Source organism: Trachurus trachurus (genome assembly GCF_905171665.1).
Source record: "Trachurus trachurus genome assembly, chromosome: 20".
NCBI lineage: Eukaryota > Metazoa > Chordata > Actinopteri > Carangiformes > Carangidae > Trachurus > Trachurus trachurus.
Window position 1 is genome coordinate 14,475,734 of NC_139911.1, and position 20,325 is coordinate 14,496,058.

General features: G+C 41.6%; 1 protein-coding gene across 3 annotated transcripts in view; it reads left to right on the top strand.

Annotated features, from left to right (window-relative positions):
- The first annotated feature begins 1,014 nt into the window (after nt 1-1,014).
- rbm33a (RNA binding motif protein 33a) overlaps nt 1,015-20,325 on the top strand; it is a 29,345-nt gene continuing 10,034 nt past the window's right edge. The window contains exons 1-14 of one of the 3 annotated variants that reach the window (XM_083995657.1): nt 1,015-1,186; nt 6,228-6,306; nt 8,024-8,051; nt 8,457-8,530; nt 8,689-9,004; nt 10,884-11,042; nt 11,412-11,580; nt 11,787-12,028; nt 13,393-13,717; nt 14,948-15,009; nt 17,502-17,631; nt 18,080-18,447; nt 19,133-19,396; nt 19,689-19,985. In XM_083995657.1, the coding sequence (XP_083851783.1) occupies nt 1,168-1,186; nt 6,228-6,306; nt 8,024-8,051; nt 8,457-8,530; nt 8,689-9,004; nt 10,884-11,042; nt 11,412-11,580; nt 11,787-12,028; nt 13,393-13,717; nt 14,948-15,009; nt 17,502-17,631; nt 18,080-18,447; nt 19,133-19,396; nt 19,689-19,985 (2,532 nt within the window). In that variant the 5' untranslated portion in view covers nt 1,015-1,167. The remainder of the gene's footprint in view (nt 1,187-6,227; nt 6,307-8,023; nt 8,052-8,456; nt 8,531-8,688; nt 9,005-10,883; nt 11,043-11,411; nt 11,581-11,786; nt 12,029-13,392; nt 13,718-14,947; nt 15,010-17,501; nt 17,632-18,079; nt 18,448-19,132; nt 19,397-19,688; nt 19,986-20,325) is intronic. The other 2 variants (XM_083995659.1, XM_083995658.1) reach the window with 2 other exon arrangements.

The window sequence follows — 20,325 nt, forward strand, 5'->3', positions numbered from 1 at the left end:
GAAAAAAGAAGCAGAACAGCTACATTATGCCCATGTGAGATGAGAATGCAATCGTTAACATGAAGTAAGCTAGGTTTAAACATTAGCAGAATGCATGTGAGAAACCAATGTTTGGATTTTTTTTTCTTTCATAGATGCACACATGCATAAAATAACCTGAAGACAAATATAAGTGCAATAAGTACAAATACAGTTCAAAATAATAAATATCATGTTTGAAAGTCAAATTTTAAATCTCACAGAAGCTCTCTTTGTTCTCATCGTTTTGGAGGGAAAGCCTTCAAAAACCAGAAGGGTGGGGTTATGTAACTTCCTGGGTGTGGTTAACAGGATGACAGGTGATTTCAGAAAAGGCAGGCAATTAAACTTGCAGCTATTTCCAAACGAAAAAAAGATGCAAACCTATTGTAAGTTGTGATTAAACACTCCATTTGAATCTACTATTATTTTACAATGTCCTTCTACTGTGTATGTATGTAACCATAATTTATATCTCCTTAGAATAAACAGTAATAAAGATACATTTTCATGGTCTTCACCAGGAGGCCAGGATAATGTTGCAATGTGGAATTATTACTTGTGAATCATTAGTGTAGAGAACAAAGATAAATAGTAGTGTAGGCTACAGTTGTTTTAAAGATCTATAATTGTATTAGTGAACCACTAACAATTATTACAACAAAGACCATGCCAATCTTGCATGCATTTTTTTTTTATCATAATAGGCCTACATATAGAATTTACACAGGAAATACCTTAGTATGTTGATGCATATTTCTAAATCGTGCGGCGTAGCTAATATATCCAACTGTACAGCAGACACACAAGCAGTACACACAACAAACAGTTATGAACTACATGCAGTTGTGGAGGGAAGACACTTGCCAGATAAATCAGCCTTCTTCTCTAACCTGTCAGGCAGCTTTGTGATTATGCAGCAGAAAAAAAAAAAAACCGACCGGGGCAGTTGGTGTTTCCCACCCACAATGCATCATCGCTGTAACCACAGCGCTGCCATGTTTGTACTCCGGTCGTGGATGGAAATCATTGTCGCCTAGAAGCCGTTTGCTAATTTCACGTTTTGTACAGTGCTACAGGTGAAATATTGAAGATTAAATGCAACCCCCACCTTTGTAGTCCGACCTACAGCGGGACGCGCAGTGCACCATGTCAGCAAACGCTCAGGGTGAGTCAATGCTTTTGTCGAAAATGCTAAAGTTAGCTACGTAGCAAGCTAAGTGAGCTAACATAGCTAGCTACAAAAACAGTAGACTGAGAGAGGACTGCAGTGACCGTAGGCCTCAGAAGCTCAGCAATGGTTAGCTAATTAGCTTTACCATGAACACACCTCAGTAACCATAAGTGGTTGACGTTTTTTGGCTGATTTACAGATATAAATTTGAGCAAGCGGCAGTGTTAGCTTGGCGGCTAAGTCACGTAACAGTTACAACTTGACATAATTAACGTTAGCGACCCTTTTTCTTTTTCAGGTGTTAAATTCTCTAATGCTCGTTATGTCCACACGCGAATGAATACGGAGCTCTACATTAATGTTAGCTGTTAACATTTCAGCCCAAATTTCCAGCTTGTGGTTGTTAACAGCTGCGTTTGCAAATATCATTAGCAAGTATGCTAGCTAGTCAGCAATGTGGGGGAAATGCGCCTCGTGTGATTAATGTTGAGTATTTGTAGCGGCATGTGTGTCAGATTAATGTTTACCTTAAACAATTAAACTTCTATCACATTTTATGTCGACTATGTTTACATGTTTCATATGTCTGTGCAGTGTGCACTACCGTGAACGTTAGCCACAACATTGCTAATAGAGGCTAGCTGGCCAACCTTGATCCGCCGCAGGGGAGTGTTCAGAAAACACCGTTGTTTGATTAATAGTGGTGCAGTGGTAACTGCCTTTAGTTGTGTAGTCTTGTGTTTGATTTTATCTCTTGGCCTTGTCGCCAGGGTTGGGACTGAACTGAAGACAGTGTATACACAGGGGGGCTAGTAGCCTATATGACGCAGCTTAGGTGCTGTTTTTTTTTATCAGGATTACTTTGTTGATATTTATCAGCATGTGGCCACAAATTAATCTCATTGTTTAAAGGCGAGTTGCCAAAAATGTATATAAATATGAAAACACTTGAACTGTATAAAATGCATTTTCACATTTCTCTTCAAACTGAACAAATTGTAATCAATTAGGTTGTAGTGTTATTTTATTTCACTAAAACTTAATTGTAGTGCCTCCTGAGTAAGAATATAATATTGAAAAGGAGGAAAGCCAGCACACTCAAAATCCCCTTGAAGAGTTGTATTACAAGATAGGTAGGGCACAGTGCACCTCCAAAAATGTTTTTCCCTTTTTGTGAGTGCTCTCTTCTCTCCTTTTTTTCACTGTAAGAATATAATATTACCTAGCTTCCAGTACTAATGTCCAAAATTGCATCATGCAGTCTTTTCTCTTGGTCAAGTTGAATAAAAAGCACTCTGCATTGTAACATAAAGTTAGGCAAATGTTTGAGTTTGTTAGAACTTCCACTTTCACAATGTGGGGCTGTCTTAGAAACAAATTATGTCAAAATGGATCTTGAGTAAGAGACTGTTATATTATGCTGCAGTTTAGGACTAAATCTTGGCCAGATCCTTCACCTTTACTTGAAGGCAGTCATATGTTTTAAGAGAATCTGTCATGTCTGAACACCATTTATCTGCTTGGGTTTCAGCATCCTGACATCCGATATGGTGTTTTGAGTTCATGCTCAGACCTCTGTGAGGAAAATTACCAATAGAGCCAATTGGTAGATTTTTGAAAAGAAAACATTTGGTAGGGAATCTTTATTGATCTATATGAGCTTAGGAAGTTGTGGCAGGGACATTTCTCCAACTGAATCATTGTGACCTGTACAGATGAGGACATCAATTTGCAGTGACCATCAGTTCTTGTGTGTAATATTTGGTGTTTTTACCCTTATATGTCGGAGAGTGGAATAGAGTGTCTATAAGAGAGATGGTTTCTATGTTAGAGCGGGGTGTCTCTTGCACATGTGCCCTTAGCTGTCAGTGTGCTCCCACTGGAAACCTGCCAGCCATCACCTTTGCAGATATGTCCATACTGTCCACAACAATAATTCTATACATATGGAGTTTTGTTGCTCTCTGACACCGTAGAAGACACTGTGGACAAGAATAGAGCATGCATATAGATGAACAGCTACTTGTGATTACTGTGGCTTTGTTTCACCATCATACACCATATCGGTTTGATTTCTTCTTGCTTCAGTGTTGTTCTCATCCCCATAAGTGGAGATGTGATGTGTGAATACTATAGACATGCTGTGTCTCCATTCTGACTGCAATAATGTAATTGTGCAGGTACATTTGTAGAGGTTGGCATGGAGAAGAATAGATTAATAGACTGGAATTCCCTTTTAGTTGTATTTTTTCCCAGTACACAAGTGAACATATCTGTGCAAATAAATAAGGCCAAAGAACTAAGTGGTCTCAGGGACTACAGTCAGTGCCTTGGTTGATGTGAAAGGAACAGCAGTACTATTGGATCCATCCTTAAAGGGATAGTTCACCCAAAATTCAAATTGCACTCATTATCTACTCGCCCTCATGTCGACTAAGGGCTGGGAGAAGTTTCAGAGTTATCCGTGGCTTCTCTGAGTTACAGCAGGTCTCGGCATAGCAGTGCATGTCCATATAACGGTTGCAAATGGATACCACTTTTCTTCGTAACAAAAAGACACACCAAAAAACATCCAAATACCTCCATGCTGCTCGTATGTTGGATGTACCAGGAAGAGGCAAATTGGACGAACAACAACAATCTTCCGCTACAAACAAGCTTGAAATATAGACTTTACATTTTTTTCGGAACAATTTCGCATTTCGGGGCTTCAATACAAGACGGACATTACATACGAGCAGCATGGAGGTATTTGGATGTTTTTTGGTGTGTCTTTTTGTTACGAAGAAAAGTGGTATCCATTTGCAACCGTTATATGGACATGCACTGCTACGCCGAGACCCACTGTAACTCAGAGAAGCCACGGATAACTCTGAAAATTCTCCCAGCCCTTAGTCGACATAAGGGGGAGTAGATAATGAGTGCAATTTGAAATATGGGTGAACTATCCCTTTAATTCAGTTTTTGTAACTTTGGGTGGTATTTTCATTTTTTTTCCCCTCGATATGTGACTTTGAGGGATTCAAGGGTTTCCCCTTTCTCCCTGGAGCTGTGTTCTCTTTCATAGAGCTAGTGTGCCAAATGTTATGTAATTGCAAGGTTGGGAAAACTGAGAGCATTCGTTACATGAGGCAGGGGGTTTGTTGTTGATCTGTATCTGTACAGGATTAAACAGCAGCAGCTTGTGTGGCAGATGCTATGATAACTGGTTCTTGTTGAGGATTAGGACTACATTAGAAACACTTCATCTTGTACAGTTAGACCTTTTAAACATTGGGCCATCAGGGTTTCCCCCAGAAAACTTGTTAAGCCCGGTGGTAGGGTGGCACCGGCGGCCCATCTGCGGCCCATCGCCGGGCCACTGGTGCCCAAGCATGTTTTTTTGTGACAGGGGCCTGACCCTGACCATTGACTGATGGCAGGGCCAGGTGTGATTGATCCATAAGGCCTTATGATCAATGTTAAAAGTTGACTGGAAATTTGAAAATATTATCATAAACATCTGTTATTATAAGACATTTATGTAACATATTAAACACCAGCTAGAGCAGAGTCTTACAGAAAGGCACTCTTGAAATGCTGTTCAATAACCACAAAAATAAATAATTATTATAATTATAAAATAATATTTAAATAAATACCATCAACTGTTTGCATTAAAAACTAAAAAGAACAACTGCCTGGTGTCTCCTTTAGCTTTATTTCTCAGATTTTATGTTTTTTATTCTCCGAGATTTTTTACATCTGGAGCATAGACTGTAAAAGATTTGGAGTCACGTAATGACGTACCACGCTCTTTTTCCAGTCAGTCGTCATGGAAACGTGACACTCGCGGATTTACTGTTTGGACCAGAGAAAACAAACGTGTGTGATCGCGAACTTTACGAGCTGAAAAATGAAACAATGGATCATTTTCACATCAGGTCAAAGCCCCGCGGCTCACAGGAGTCCGGAGCTCTGACGCTGCAGGGGATATCTATGGCAGGGGACGACGTGCTAACAGCTGACGGCTACCAGCTAACAGCTGCAGCAGCTGACTGCCTCTTGGAGCCGTGGCTCGGCTCACGTTAACGTGGACTCGGTGCGTTCCTCTCGGTCAGCTGGTGAAGCAGCGGGCTAATCATAGATGCGGTCTGAGGAGCATGATGTCCGTGACGTGTCCCGTTATGCGCGACGAAGTTGTGACGTTGTCAGGTGATGAAAAAGACACCTGATCACGTGTTTATGGAGTATAAAAACCATAGACTGTAAAAAGAATGGACGTAGCATCCGTGACGTCACCCATTGGTTTTGGGGAGTCGTTTTTGTGACTCAAATATGGCGGCCTGAACAGCGCCATGTTGGATTGGCCGGCCGAGAACCCGCCCACTGGCCTCGAAGCAGCCTGTCTCCGGACTGCTCCGGACCTGTCACTCAACGTTTCCGCGCCCTAATTGGCCAGAGTTTTAACCTAATAACAGTAAAACGGTAGAGTTAAAAAAAAAATTCACCCCCCTCAGAGTGTGTGCGGGGGTAGAAACTATCGATTGAGACCAAGAAACATTCTGACACCAGGCTTTGATCATGTTTATTGAGGATGTAATGTCGGCGATTTTAACATGGGGGTCTATGGAGAATACTCCCTTCTGACACCAGCCCCCAGAGGAAGCCGAGGGGATTGCAGTTTTTTGAACGCGGAAGTGAGCTTCACTTCTCAGACTGACAACTGCCCCCTTGATAAAAACTGATTAAAAAAATTAATAAACTGTGCTTAGCCTGGCGGGAGGGGCAAGGAAGGCCTGGCGGCCGCCAGGCTTATGATACACTGGGGGAAACCCTGGGCCATACAGTATCTTACATTTGGATTCTGCCATATGAGTATTTACTGGTTTGTATACCTGTCATTGTGTACTTCAGTGGTTCATTCAGGTTGGCAAAAGGGGAATATGCTTTTTATATTGTGCTGGTAGAATAAGACTCCTGCCAGCCAATGAGAGTGTTACATATTATTAGCATGGCCCATTGCTCTGGTGTGAATCTTTCCTTTCTGTTGCAGATTATGACTTTGATGAATATGACAAACCAGGTGCTGAGCGGTCACGCAGGAGGAGAGGAGAAGATGACGACCTGGAGAGGTAAATCATCTTGTCACGTTCTCATGTCTCCAACAAGGGTGCTGCACTGTGCATAACTCACAATCTTCATCAAAATCAAGACTACTTCAGTGAAGCATTAAATTTATTTTCATGAAATGTGACTGTTCGGTTAAAACTGTGTACCTCCAAAATGCTGACTTTTTATACAACAACAATTCCCTGCTTTGCGACAGTTAATTGTTCAGGTGATATATTGAACATACTCAGTTTATCACGGCTTATTCCTAGAAGGATGTAAGATATGGCAACATTGTAGACATCCCGTATTAGTGTCACACAATTGTTTTCAGAGCCAGCATGAAATTCTCTTTAGCATTGCGTTCCTCTTGCTCTCTCCCTCACTCACACACACTCCCCCACCCATCCACCAAACTCTCTGCATGTTTGACTTGAGGAGGTGAGGAGTTGTATGAGTTTGCATCTGGAGTGGAGGGAACTGAGAATGTAAAAAGTGAATTGCCAAAGTGAGTTTATGCTTGTTTAGAAACAGTAACTGAAGATGGACACAGATGAATTGCTTTAGAAAAGAAATGGCATCAGACCTACTGTCAGACCTACCGTCTGGTTTGCAGGTGCGCTGCTGCTGCTGCAGCTCTGTCTTTGTTTGCTTTGACTTTTTTTGCACTTTTATTCAGAGCAAGGAACATGTGGTCCTCTTTGTTTTCCATGCATTTACTAAAAAAGCTTTAAAATGTTTTATTGTTTTCATGCCTGTTTCACATTTGTATAAAGTTGAGACATTGTAACTATCCACCTTTTTCCGAACGTCAAAAACATAAGCCGGTTTTGCTCTTCCAGTGGAATTGTATGTTTACATTTCCATGGTTCCAGTAGTCGTGGTAAATGCATGGATTTTTTTTTTCATTGAAAATCTGTAAAATGCATGGATAATCACGCCAGCTTTTAATAATGGATATCACACAAATGGACATCCATGTTAAAAGCCAGCGTTAATAGATCCATGTGTTTCCCGCAACTATTGACAAGTACTGAAACCATGGAAACGTAAACATACAATTCCAGCGGAAGAGCAAAACCGGCTTCTGGTTTTGACGTTCAGAAACTTGTGGATAGGCCAGTGAAAATAATTATGATGCCTCTCTTCATGCTCTGTTCTGGCAATTTTTCTGTTGACCAAAAAAGTGCTCAAACTCTTGTCTTTTCTAAGTTTTATTCAAGGGGTTTGCAAACGGACCCACTGCACTCTCAGGCACGACATGCAAATGAGTACAGGGTGCAGGGGATGTCAGAGTAAATACAGTTCTGTGAGTCATACATTATCTAACATGGTTACACTGTGTCCTGCCTGTGTAGACAAAAACAGCGTCTTCAGGATCAACACACAGTAGTTTGGGCATCCTTATCAGGTGAAGGGACTCTGCAATCTGTACAACGCATGCAGATTGAGGCTCCTATATTGTGCTTGGTTGTCTATAGCACCACAATCTGCCAGTCTGCTGACATGTGGTGTCAGTACAATGTGATCTTAAAGAACAATGCTACTCATGACTGTGTGATCGGGATCATGTCAAGGAATCATGCTTAGTGAGAATTGACATGATCTTGGTGTGTTAGGATAAGTAAATAAATACAATACTATAAAGATCAAGATCCAGACAGTGCTGAAAACTGAAAAAATTAAGTGTTTTTCGGTGCTTGACTCTGCTAACCTGTTATCGTCTCTTTCCCTTTACAGTGATTTGGAAGAAGAATTGTTGGAGGAGGTAAGATTCAACAAAATTTCTTTGAATCCGACCTTTTTGTTTACTTTGCTTATCGGTGTGATTTATTTGCCCACAAGCGGGACACAAACAAAATACAGAACATTGGGTGTTGATAGAACATTTAAAAAATAGAAATGAACAGTGGACTTGGAGCAGGTGGCGCCTCCACGGGGGGAACTGTTGATGTGAACCAGGAGGAAGTACAGTGGACAAAAAAGAACTGTGTTGACCTGCCCAGATTGTCTTCACCACATGGGAATAGAGCATCCTTTGGGGTTGGAGGTGGTCCCCTGCCCCCACATTTTACACACACACAGACACACAGACACACACAGAGACAACACTAAGGGAAAGAAGAAGAGATTTATAAAAGAGCTTTAATATGATTTTTGATTTTTGTTTCAGAATCCCTCAGAAGTGTCAGATGGAGAGCTGAATGATGACCTTCTACAAAGTGATGATGAAGATGTTAATATAAGGTATTACTTATCAGTGTTATGTTGACTTTTATAATATTTTTAGTTGTAAAGCTGACAAAATTAACCTTGAGTGTCTTGCATATGTTTCCAGTATACTTAATTAATGCTTTTTCTGGAAAGTGTAATGTTTTGTTTTGTTTGTCTGTTTTTTTCTTCAGTGGTCAGGATATGACCCTCAATGCCTCATACAGCTTAGGCACATCCTATAACCAGCAGGCTAACTTGCAGGAAGCAGACTACACAGATGACATCGTGAACCTGGGTGCAGAAGGCTGTGAAGAAGGGGGTGTAGAGGAGGAGGGGTATCAGCAAGAGGAGGAAGAGCAGTACACGGAGGAATATGGCCAGGGCGACAACGCAGAGATGCCTGAAGACCAGATGGATTACACCGGAGAGGTAGCTGAGGGTGAAGATGGCTACCAGGATGAAGTGCTAGACATCCAAATCAATGAGCCCTTAGATGGCGAATTTCAAGTGAGTTCTCACATTTGCCTACTCACATATAAACGCCCCCAGATACACACACACAAACACACACACACACGTACGTCCTCCACCACCTCCCCTTTCTGTCTACGCTATTGTATCCAAGAGATAATGTCAGTTTTCTTGTCTCAGAAAGAGGACAGTCAGGACTGAATCTATTCAGTAGAAGGAGATGTAGGTTGGCGTTTTTGGGCAGGGGAGGATTAGATTCATTATCACTTCCTGCCAGTTAATTTCTCCATCTTGCTGACAAAGTTTGTGTTGACAGCTTGTTTGGTGTGAAGTAATGCTCTGCTGTCGCCTCCAAATCCCCATGCCATTGTGACCTTGGGCCCTGTATCTTTGGGGGAGTAAGAAGCTGCTTTGTGTTGAAGAGATGTGCTGCCAATCGACGGAGGTTAATGTGGGGGGCTTTTATCTAGGGCTTTGGACTGGATCTGATAAAGTCTCATGCAGGTGAAAAGATTATTGACCTTCCCGAGGACACCCCATACAGTTTTCTAATGATTGATGCGAGTTTCCTTTTCATTCGCTTCCCTTCCCTCTTAGCCCACACTTAGATAAGACCAGATCCATGTGCAAATGTCCGTTATGGTCCATTTACGAGGGTGTGATGGTGTTTGGCACCTGACAGAGATATATTAGCCTACCCCCTTTCTCCAAAGAAAGACAAGACGTTGACCTTCTTACTGAGGGTACACAGCTCAAGTGGATACCTACTTTAGATTTTGGAAATATCGGTATGTGTGGATGTGTAGTATTTGTTGTAATAACGGTTTACAAGGTCACTAAACTGCCGAGCCATGGCATTTTGCACGCTATGGTATTCAATAGGTAGTTACTATGTGGAACAGTTTAAAGGATTAAGCTGTTTAGTTCCCTTAGGGCGGCATGTCCATCCATCAGCTTTACACAGAGTGTTTTTTGTCTCTTTACTGCATTAATATGTGCTGCAGTTTTGCAGGTTAATGGAGCGCAGCACCAAACAGCATTGTGTGACCTACAGTCTGACCTTATTTAGCTATGAATTTTTTGTCAGAGGTTGTTGATGCAGACAGGATGTTTGAATAACCAGCAATGGCTATACCAGTTTGTGCAGCGAGTCTCTTTGCTTGTTGGTTTTCTGGAATGACTAAGATGTGTATTTGAGCTTACATGAAGTGATCGTATCACAACTTGAACTGAAATCTTGTTATGGTGGAGGGGGAAAAAATGATTTGTCATTTCCCAGAATGTTTGCATCTGTGCCATGTTTTGGCATGGAGTCATGAACTTACAGTGTGGCCAATAACGGTGTGATTTGCGAGGAGTCAGTCAATGATATTTTCACCATCATTGAAGCGGGGAGGAGTGTTTTTATCTGTGCCTGCATTTCTGTATATCATGTCAAACATTTACATCTCATTGAATTTCAAATGCTGTCAGGAATAGTAATGAAGCCTTGCTCCCACTGTTATGGTAATTTGTGGTAGAAAGGGAGGAGGGGGGTACATAGTGCCTCCCCAAAATCCTCTCCATAACATTTTAATGTTTGCCTTTATGCTCTGTATTATTTTTGTCTTTGTCTTTTAATATTTATGAAGAATTAGTAGAAATTTTAAGTATTTCATAATGTTGCCTTGTTTTATTTATTTTATCCATTAAAAAAAGGATGGTAGTTGAATTGGTAATGTGCTCTGTATGCTTGTGTATTTGCCCTACATCATATAAGCCTTACATGGTGGTAGTAGTAGGCAGATTCAGTGGGAGCACAGTAACAGCTGGGTTTCCCGCAACGGCTGAAATGCAGGGAGCCATTGCTGATCCTTATCAGAGTGTTGTTACCACTTAAACTAATCAATACATATTATCCATGTGATCTTTGAAGGATGATGATGAATTTCAAACCACCTATGATGAGCCCTTGGATGAACATGGAGTCCAACAGGAGGAGGCCCCCGAGGAGGACGAGGTGGGGGGAGAACAGCAGCAGGAAGAGGAGGAGGAAGACACTGCAGAGGACTCTCAGGTCTTTGACACTGATGAGGTTTGTTAAAAGCCTCCACTCAGCACCTTAGCTTTGTTATTATAGATTGGTTGCACTTTCTAGCACAGGGGATGCAGATAGCTAACCACTGCTTAACGTTTTTACCCTTCATGATAACTCAGTGTGTGAAGAATTGAGTCTGATGTTAAATAGTGCATTGAAATCTGTGTAGTTTCACGTTTAATTTATAATCTATAAACCCTGCTTAAAATGTTTTTTAGCTTTTTTAATTACAGAGAAGCTTTAGTAAAGTAACATTGATTGTGTAAATTGTTTAATTATTATTAATTAACCTTCTCCAATAAAAACAGGTCTGTGAAGGTGAAAGATGAGAGATAGACCTTTGTTTTAACGTGTAAATGTCTTAAGGTTGAAAATGAAGCCGTGCCTGAAGAAGAAACCAAGGAGGAATCGGACGAGGAAGATGAGGAAGATGAAGAGTCTGGTCGTATACGGTTCAAATCAGAGAGAAAGGATGGCGCTGTTGTGCGGCTGGCTGATGCAGGCAGTAAAAGGAGGAACATCCCTGAAACATTAGGTACAAGTGTTTCCTGCTAAACATAACTTGTCCTTGATTCATTGACAACCAGAGTGAATTTTCACATATTTTGTGATCTAGAATCTCTCCTAATCAGTTATAGTTATGTAGTTACACATTAATACGGACTTGAACTTTATCCTAAATTCAAGTTTTTCCAGAAAGTTAATATTCAAACGCTGTTTTTCCCTTGCAATTATCATCAGAACTGTCAGAGAAGGCCAAGCAGGATCTGAGGGATTTTGAAGAACAAGAAAGGCAAAAGAGACAAAACCGTTATGGTGGCCGAGGGAGAGGAGGAGGAGGAGGATTTGGAGGAGGAGGCGGCGGGCGAGGAGGCAGAGGAAGAGGAGGCTTCCCAGGCTTTGGAATGGTAGATTTCAGAGGAGTACACAGAGGAAGAATGAATGACCAGAGGCTACCCTTGATGGGAAACATGGGCATGCAGGTAAAGTACTGTACACCTCCATCTTCTGCCTGAACAACATAAAAGGGATAATCTATTTAGCTACACAGAGTAACACTTAACTTTGTGCTGAACCACTCCTCTTGACGAGCAGCTAAAGGGAGCATAAAGGCTTCACTGGATAAGATGATTTGAAATGGCTTGACTTTTTCTTGTACTTGTCACAGTTACAACAAGGCTGAATTTCTTTGTACTTAAAATGTGTTTTGTTCACTGCTGTTGTCTTTACTGTCTAAGACCTCCCAAAGCAGTGGTCGTTTACGCATGAAAAAAAGAGTCAACATTCTTCTCTGTATCATTGTTGATATATGGATTATAGCAAATCATTTGGCAGTAGTCCATTTAGACAGTATTATACAAAATTTAATTTGTTCTTTGCCCTGGATTTAGTTTCTTGTGAGCTTTAATTATTTGATATCAATTCATGCATTTAATCCTTTGATTTACATGGCTCAGCAGTTCATACAAGACCCTTAAAAGTGTAAGTCACTTTGAACATGTAACTTAGATAAAAAAGAGTCAGTGATGACAATCAACAGTAACACAGTGGAAGGTTAACAGATTTTAAAACTGGGCTAGGACTTTTCATATAGTACACAAAAACAAAAGCACAAATTGTCCATATACCTTTGTGTTAGTGATCCCTCTCAAACCGTCATGACACTTCTCTACTTCATTATTTTAGGTGCTATTAATTAATGATAATGGGCTGTAACATTCAAAACAAAATGGGAGCACTGCAACTGAAAACTTAAAGGCAGATGGACGACATGCCAAGACCACAAACAATGTGCTGACTGCTGTTAATGAGCTTGTGCTTTTTTACAACATAGAGTTGTAGCTAACTACTTGAAACTACTTGACTAAATTGGTCAATGGCATGTTTGTTTATTTGTTTGAATGTTTGGTAGTTTAAATAGATAGACTGGCCAATTATCAAGGGCCCATTTGAAACATCAAACTATATAATTATTTGTCCAACATTCGTCAGTTGGTGCGTCCATGGTTGATATATTCAAGTGCCAGCATGACTGTCGGCGTTGTTTCTTCCTCTTAATGACTGTAGCTCAGTTTATTATAAGTACGTATTGTGATCCCTCCAAGGTTGTTTCTAGTTATGTCACTTATTTTAATTTTGAAAGAAACACATGCTCTTCTAATCTTCATGGGAGACTTGCAATAAATTACTTGAGGATATCGTCTTCATTTTTGCTGGTGAATTGACTTGTTGGCGTGTCATCACATGGCTGCAAGCAATGATATCAGAATCTTCCCAGAAAGAAATGTGTTTTGACAGGTTGTTTTGGTTTTCCCTCCTCTCCGTTTCCCCATCTCTTTCCAATTAGCAGCCACCCTCCAGAATGCCTCCTCCTCATCAGCCTCATCAGCAGCAACTGCAGTCCCAGCAGCACCACCCTTCGCGTCCAAGAGGACCTCCTCCCTTCCAAGAGCACGGGCGCCCACTGGCCCAGCAGCCCCTGCAGCCCCTCATCCCCCCACACATGGCTCACCGCTCCCCGCCGTTGCGGCCCCAGATGGAGCCGCCACCACGAATGATGAGCTCCCCGCCACCCCACTTCCCCGAGCATCACCAGCAGCAACCGCATCCACAGCCCAAAAACATTCACATTAACCCCCATTTCAGAGGGCCTGGGTCATCCTCTGTACAAGGTAAATTAATCATCCATCAATCAAAGGCTTTTTCCATACATATGACGTCTAAGGCAATTTCTTTCCCCTAGATTCACCACAGCTCTGCCTATCATCAATAGCATTGATATTGATTTTTCAATCTAATCTAATGCTAACCCTTCAGCATTAAAGTCAAGCAGCTGGTTATGACGTGTCTGTTTAAACCCCAGGTTTTCCTTTTGTCTTGTGCAAAGTACTGGTCCCATACTTTTGTACATGAAGAAGAATAAAAAATTTATGGATTTTTTTAAAATAAAAAAATATTTCTGAAAGATTTATAGTCAAATCTGAGAATTGAATTGCCATTTTATCCAAAACTGTGCAACCCTAGTTTATCAGCAAAATCCTCAGCTGAGGTGCATGATGCCATTTTGGCTGGCAGTTATCCTTACACTGTCCTGAAAGGTGTCTGGATTAGAATGTCATTTTGTTGTTTGGTTGAGTGACAAGTGAATAGCTCTCTGAGCCAGTAATGGGTTTATCCTCTTTTTTTTTTTTTTTCTGGCGGCATCACCATTTCGTTCCCTGAGATGGGTTTATCTGGCCTGTCTGTCCAGGCCCAGATTGAAATTTTGTTAGCAAAGCGTGTGTGTGTATGTATGTGTGTGTGTGTTTTGTGTGTATCACTGCATGCATGTGGGGGTTTGAGTTTGCTCCTGAGAGAAAGACGTGTTCTGGAAGATCAGGGATTGCCTGTGGTTATGATTAAGTGTGTGTGTGTGTGGATGTGTTTGTATATATGTCTGTCTATTTATTTATATATTTATTTAAGCCATAGATTCCAGTTGAATGTTTTCCAGCTCTAAATGTTGACATACAATTACATTAATCGTTATTTTGAATCAGTATTCCTGCCAGCAGTATGCAACGTGAAAAAAAAGCACTTATTGAATTGTATTGTGCCAAATGTTGTCAAGCAGCAAACGTCTTATTCATTTCATTTGTTGAAATTGGAAAATGATTCACATGTATTTCACATTTCCTTGATCTCCCCGGTCTGTGCCCAGCTGTGAAAAGAAGTGAGGAGCTACTCTGAGACAAAATTTAAGATGTAGCTGTGTGTAACAGCCTTTAGCATGGAGATGTCTAATGGTCTCCTCCCTTTTTACTATCACCACCCTCTCTCTGCCTACTGCCCCTCATTTTCATTTCTCTCCCCTCCCCCCTCCACCCCTCTTTCTCTTGCTCTCTCCCTCTCTCTCATTGCAGTGCCCTTGATGCCTCCTGCTCAGAGCCAGCCCAGACCTGCTGTGGGTCCTCAGAGGTTCCCTGTGAGTAGCAGCTGCTCCTCTCTCTCCCTTTTGCCTCACTTTCTCTCCCCCTCCACACGGTCAGCGTCCCTTTTTGTGAGAGTAATATCATTACGGCAATTAGACTGTCCTGGCCCGGCCAAATACTGTTAAAGCAAATCTGTAAACACTGATACGAGTCTGGCTGCACAACTGGAAATGCGTGATAGGGGCTTTAGGCAGTAGACTTTTGGAGGTCGGGGCTGCAGTGGCGGGACTTAGTTAGAAACTCTTCATGGATGGGCTGGGGCTCAGACTAGCCAGCTTGGCACATAATGGAATTGTGAAACCAGGATATATTGCCAGTTAAAATTCACTTTCCACAAGTTTGTGTCCCAAGGCATGGAGACCTTTTTTGAACGGTATTTGAATTAATGAAACATGGTGGTGGTTTGATGGGGATGGGCTGTGAGCGCCTTGCTTTTTTTACACTATATATTAGGAGGGCTGAATTTCATGTCAGAGAAAAGGGATCTCAAATCTGTGATTTCATGTAAGAGGTAAAAGGTCCTTTATTTCACTCACAAAGAACCCATCCAAGAGATGACAGGAATGCCTATAAAGTAATTACGGTATTGAGGGAAATGGCTCACTAGCAACTCAGCCAAAGTGCCTTAAGTTACTCCGTCCTTCTAGTTAATGATGCCCAGGCATCAGGTGGCGCTGGTGCTGACTGACATCTTCCTGGAAAGTACATTTTATATGGATTTATGCAAATTAGCCATTGGAAAATAGCTGCATCCAATTGCATTCATGTGGATTTAAACCCCGCTGCCAAATGAGCCACGCTTTCAATCTTTGTCAAAAAATGGTACATTTATTTACCTCTTTTCCAACCTTCAGTGTCAGTTTCATGGAATTCCTGTTCCCTGAGGTTTCGTGATGGTGCTAGATATTGATAGCACGGTAGCAGGGAGCAGTTTTGGCTCTTATCAGACAGTAGACGGTGGGGTAGGACGGGTGTGGACTGATGAACAACATAGTGTTGGATTCCCCAGCTGTCAATTGCATTTAGGCTGCTGTTGCCAAGGACACAATTTGAAATGCAGGTGACATAGCAGCCGGCAACATTCCATTTACCAGTGGGCACCTGATTACTCATGATTATCATACATTATCATCCCATCAAATTTAATTGTTAAAAGACCAGACGAGTGGGGGGTCATAGCCTCTAGTATTACTGCATTAAATTTTTGCAGGTGGAGACTGGTATTGAAATATTAATCTCGGTGCCAATTAAAGTTATTAGAATATTTAATCCATTTAGATAATGACATTCGCTTTAACCATGAAACAGAGATGCCACCAACTACACTATTTGGAAATAATGTCAGTATGGGCTGTAATTTCTAGTAGATAATACCTCTTTCTTTTTTTTCTTTTTTTTTGTGTATTTATATAATTAAAATATTCCTTGATGGCAGTTAGAAGCAGTCACAGCTCCTTTACTTTATATATTATCATATCTGGAAAACAAAGAATATGCTTTAAGCTCAAATTTCCATTCTTTATTAAATACATGACATTTCACCCCTCTCTATTATAATTGTCATGGTTATCCCCTCACTGCTAAGAGCTATCCTAGCATCAGTAACATTGAGCAGCCTGCAGTCTTTTTTTATATTATTATCAAGGATTAGAATTGAGAGGATGAGCCGTGTTATGTTAGAGGTATTATATGGACACCAGAGTCCTCATTGTTGTAAACCTGCCTGTCTGACCGTTCAGAACAGTGTGATTGCATCCCCGTTGTGATCCCCTGTCTTTGTAAGCCCCTTTGATTAACTTTCTGTTAAGCAAGTTTTTGGGACTCTGGCCTTCTAGCTTTCTAACACCTCTCCTCTCTAAATACCGCCACACAGCAGTGGAATAAAGATGGATTAAGCCTTGATAGCATCTTAAGTAATTCACAATAAGCTTGGAGGAGGCAAGCAGCCCATTTGTGGAAGTGCCACGTGTTGAATAGCAGGTTAATTTTTCAACAGAGATGGATGTTTAAAAGAATAAAGGAGACAGTTTTGAGGGGGATTCCAATTCCAAGGAGGGATTAAAAGGTCGTTATCTACTTTTCCTTGGAAGATAGATGGGGAGTAGTGTGTGCAAGCAGTGGAAGCTGCCGAACATGCAAAGTGAAAGCAAAGTTAAAACAAAGAAAAGGGCCCTTATTCCCCCCTAAAATACCCCTTCCTTGTTAGAGACAGACTTCTAGAAGGTTTATCAACAAAGCCTCAAGTAGCATTAATGCAGGTTTACTCACAAATTCATGCTAAAGGGTTTCTTTAATATTGGCATGCATATTGATGTTTACAACTCAAGATTCAGTGTCTTTTTAATGACCCTAGCCCTTCAATTACAAGCACTCCCTGCCCGATGCAATACTCCACAGCAAATTCCCATTTTTCATTAGTTTAATTTGTTTGTGATTATTGAGTTCCCAGTATGGCCTATAATTCATGAGTTTTGTGTTTTCCCAGGGACCGGGAGACTTCCAGCAGCACATGCCTGGTAATTTCGGTCATCCCCAACGGCCTCCTCATCACATGGAGCCCTTTAGGAACCAGCCACCTCAAGGCCCCCAGGATAGAGAGCCTCTCTTTATGACAGGTGAGTCTCACACCCAGCCTTGACGAGGGTTACTAAACTCTCTTAGCATATTTAACCCTTTTCGACATCATCTCTGGCAATATACCTACAGGGTATGCTGCTAGCTCCCTGGTGCAGCTCTCTTAGCAGTGCTCATGTGAAATGCATGCGTGTGTACATATATGTATTTACATCTGAATGAGCCTTGGAAAGTTAGAACATGCATTAAACATATATTTCAGATTCTCTTTCACATTCAGATTTTCATTCACAATATTAATGTTGAATTAAATACAGCCCACGTGGTTGTTTACCATTTCACCTTGATAGAATTGTCTGTTTTCATTTCCCTTGCTGTATCACTATACATCTGGAGAGGGAGTTGCTGATGTATTGAAATTGGCTCAGAGTGCAAACAACTGACATCTCTCTTGTATTGTTGTTGTTTGGTCTTCTTGCCTGTGCACAGAGCGCACAGAGTCAACACGGTTTCCAGGGCAGCACATGTTTGATCATCAGGGCCCCAGCCCTCTCATGAACAGCAGCAACAACCTCCACCAGCAGCAGCAGCTGCCCGGTCAGGGCCACATGGGCTTTGGCCCACCAGGACCAGCCTTCAACCAGCCGGGTCAGGGCCCGCTAGGACTGTTTCCGAGAGAACCCCCAAGACCCAACCTCCCTCCCCACCAAGGTCACCAAGGAATGGTCGGCTTGAATCAACAAAGTGGCCCCCCTAACCAGCCCAGACCGTTCATGGGCCCTCGTCAGCCGTTTGGCCAACAGGGGAATCTCTTTCCTCCTCCACAAGTTCAGTTTGGGATGCAGGTACGATTAAGAGTAAGTGATTTTTCTAACTAATAGGTGTTGTGTGTAATTGTCTCTTTGTTATGCAACTTCTGCACATTGTTTATTGATTTGTTGCTTAATTTGTATGTAGTTTGATTCAGTAACATGTGTGTATTTTTTTTTTTTTGGGTATCTTCTCTTGCCTTTGACAATTCTAGTAAAGGAGCCTGGTATACAATTCACATGCTTTCTCTGTCATGAATGTATGAATTTTTGTTGGCTTTGCTCTAGATTATTAAAACAGTTGTGGCAAGGGCGATGACTAGATGACTAGAGTACTGTACACATGAATAAACTAGAGTGGTTATCATATTCACTGCCACTGAAGCGTTAAAGAAAAAGTCTGGTGCCTGTTTGGCATCTCAGCATTTTGTCGAGTCGTATACGTGAGCTCCCTCTAGTGACAGGATCACCATTGTAGTGCAACTATGTGGATACATGAAAACACCAATTGGAGGTTAATTACATGCAGAAATTGCCTGATCCCTTGTTGAAAATAGTGTTTATAACTAATACTATTGCTGTTGTTAAAAAATGGAGATAAAGACTGATTGCATCATAAATCTGATGAGGTGTGTGTGTGTGTGTGTTGTTTACTGAGAATGAAAAAAATGTATGTGAAAGGTCTCAGTCTGCCTTTTATTCACATTGTAGTATTCATTTTCTTTCATTTCAGGGCTTGATGCACGGCCCTCCTGTCTCCCAGCTTCCGCATCACGACCCACTGTCGTCCCATCAGCCCATGCACCACCACCAGCAACATCACAGGCAGGAGCTACCCCATCACCAGCAGCAACAGCTAAATCTCAGCGAGCCTCGCCCCATGATGCACCATGGCCAGAATCCCTTCCATCAACAGCAGCCACACGGTAGCCCCAGGCTGATGACTCCACGCCCTCCGAACCCCCAGCAGCGCAACATGTCCAACAGGCAGAGGATGGTGAGAGATTAACATATTATGTTATTAGCATTTTAGCTGTTTTCTGCTCAAATTGATGAGAAGCAGTTGGCTTGGGTCTGTATTTTTATCACTGTGTCTTTGTAATTGATTAATTATTCTGTGAGTGTCTGACCTGAGTAAACAGCATCTTGCATGGTAAAAGTCAATAGAGGTGAATTTCCCGTTGAGATTAAATTAAGTATATGTGTCTGTCTATCTAGATCTAAATGTGTATTAAGATCAGTTCAATCGTAACTCAGCATGAAATGTTTATATTTTGTCCTTTCTTCAGAACACACCTGTTTCCAAGCAAATACAGCAGCGAAACAGCAACCTACGGGAGCTCCCTGTAGCACCTGGCAACACAAACATGAACAGTGCCCGCCCTGCCGCCTCCCCTGCTGCCAACGTCAGGCCTGTTGCCAGGGCAACACAGGGGGTGCGTCCTGGGCAAAACACTCAGCCGGTGCTTGGCGGTGGCAGAGGAAGAGGCCAAGTTGCTGCCAAGACTGAATTGCAGCCTGGGGGAGCAGGCAGGACAGTGGTTCGCAAGGAAATCGCAAGCACGCCGTCCAGCACGGCACCACAGGTCAGCTTTTTTTGTACTCACGATAAAATAAACAAAGCGATAGAAATGTGAATATATTGAATTTGTTTGCACAATGCATAAATTATTTCACAGAACTGCTTCTTTTTTATTTTTCTCAGATATTTCTCTCAAATGGCACTGTTAAGTGTGCGATTGTGTCAGTATTTTTTCCCCCTGTAACATTCAGTGCAGCTGAGCTAATCAATGTGCTGAGGAGGACTCTCGCATTTATTAAAAGCCCAATCATAAAGTTGTTAATGACATGAGTCTCATTTCATTGGAAGGAACAGATCAATAGTATTGCATTTTTCTCTGGGGTTTTGACTTTGATTACATCTGA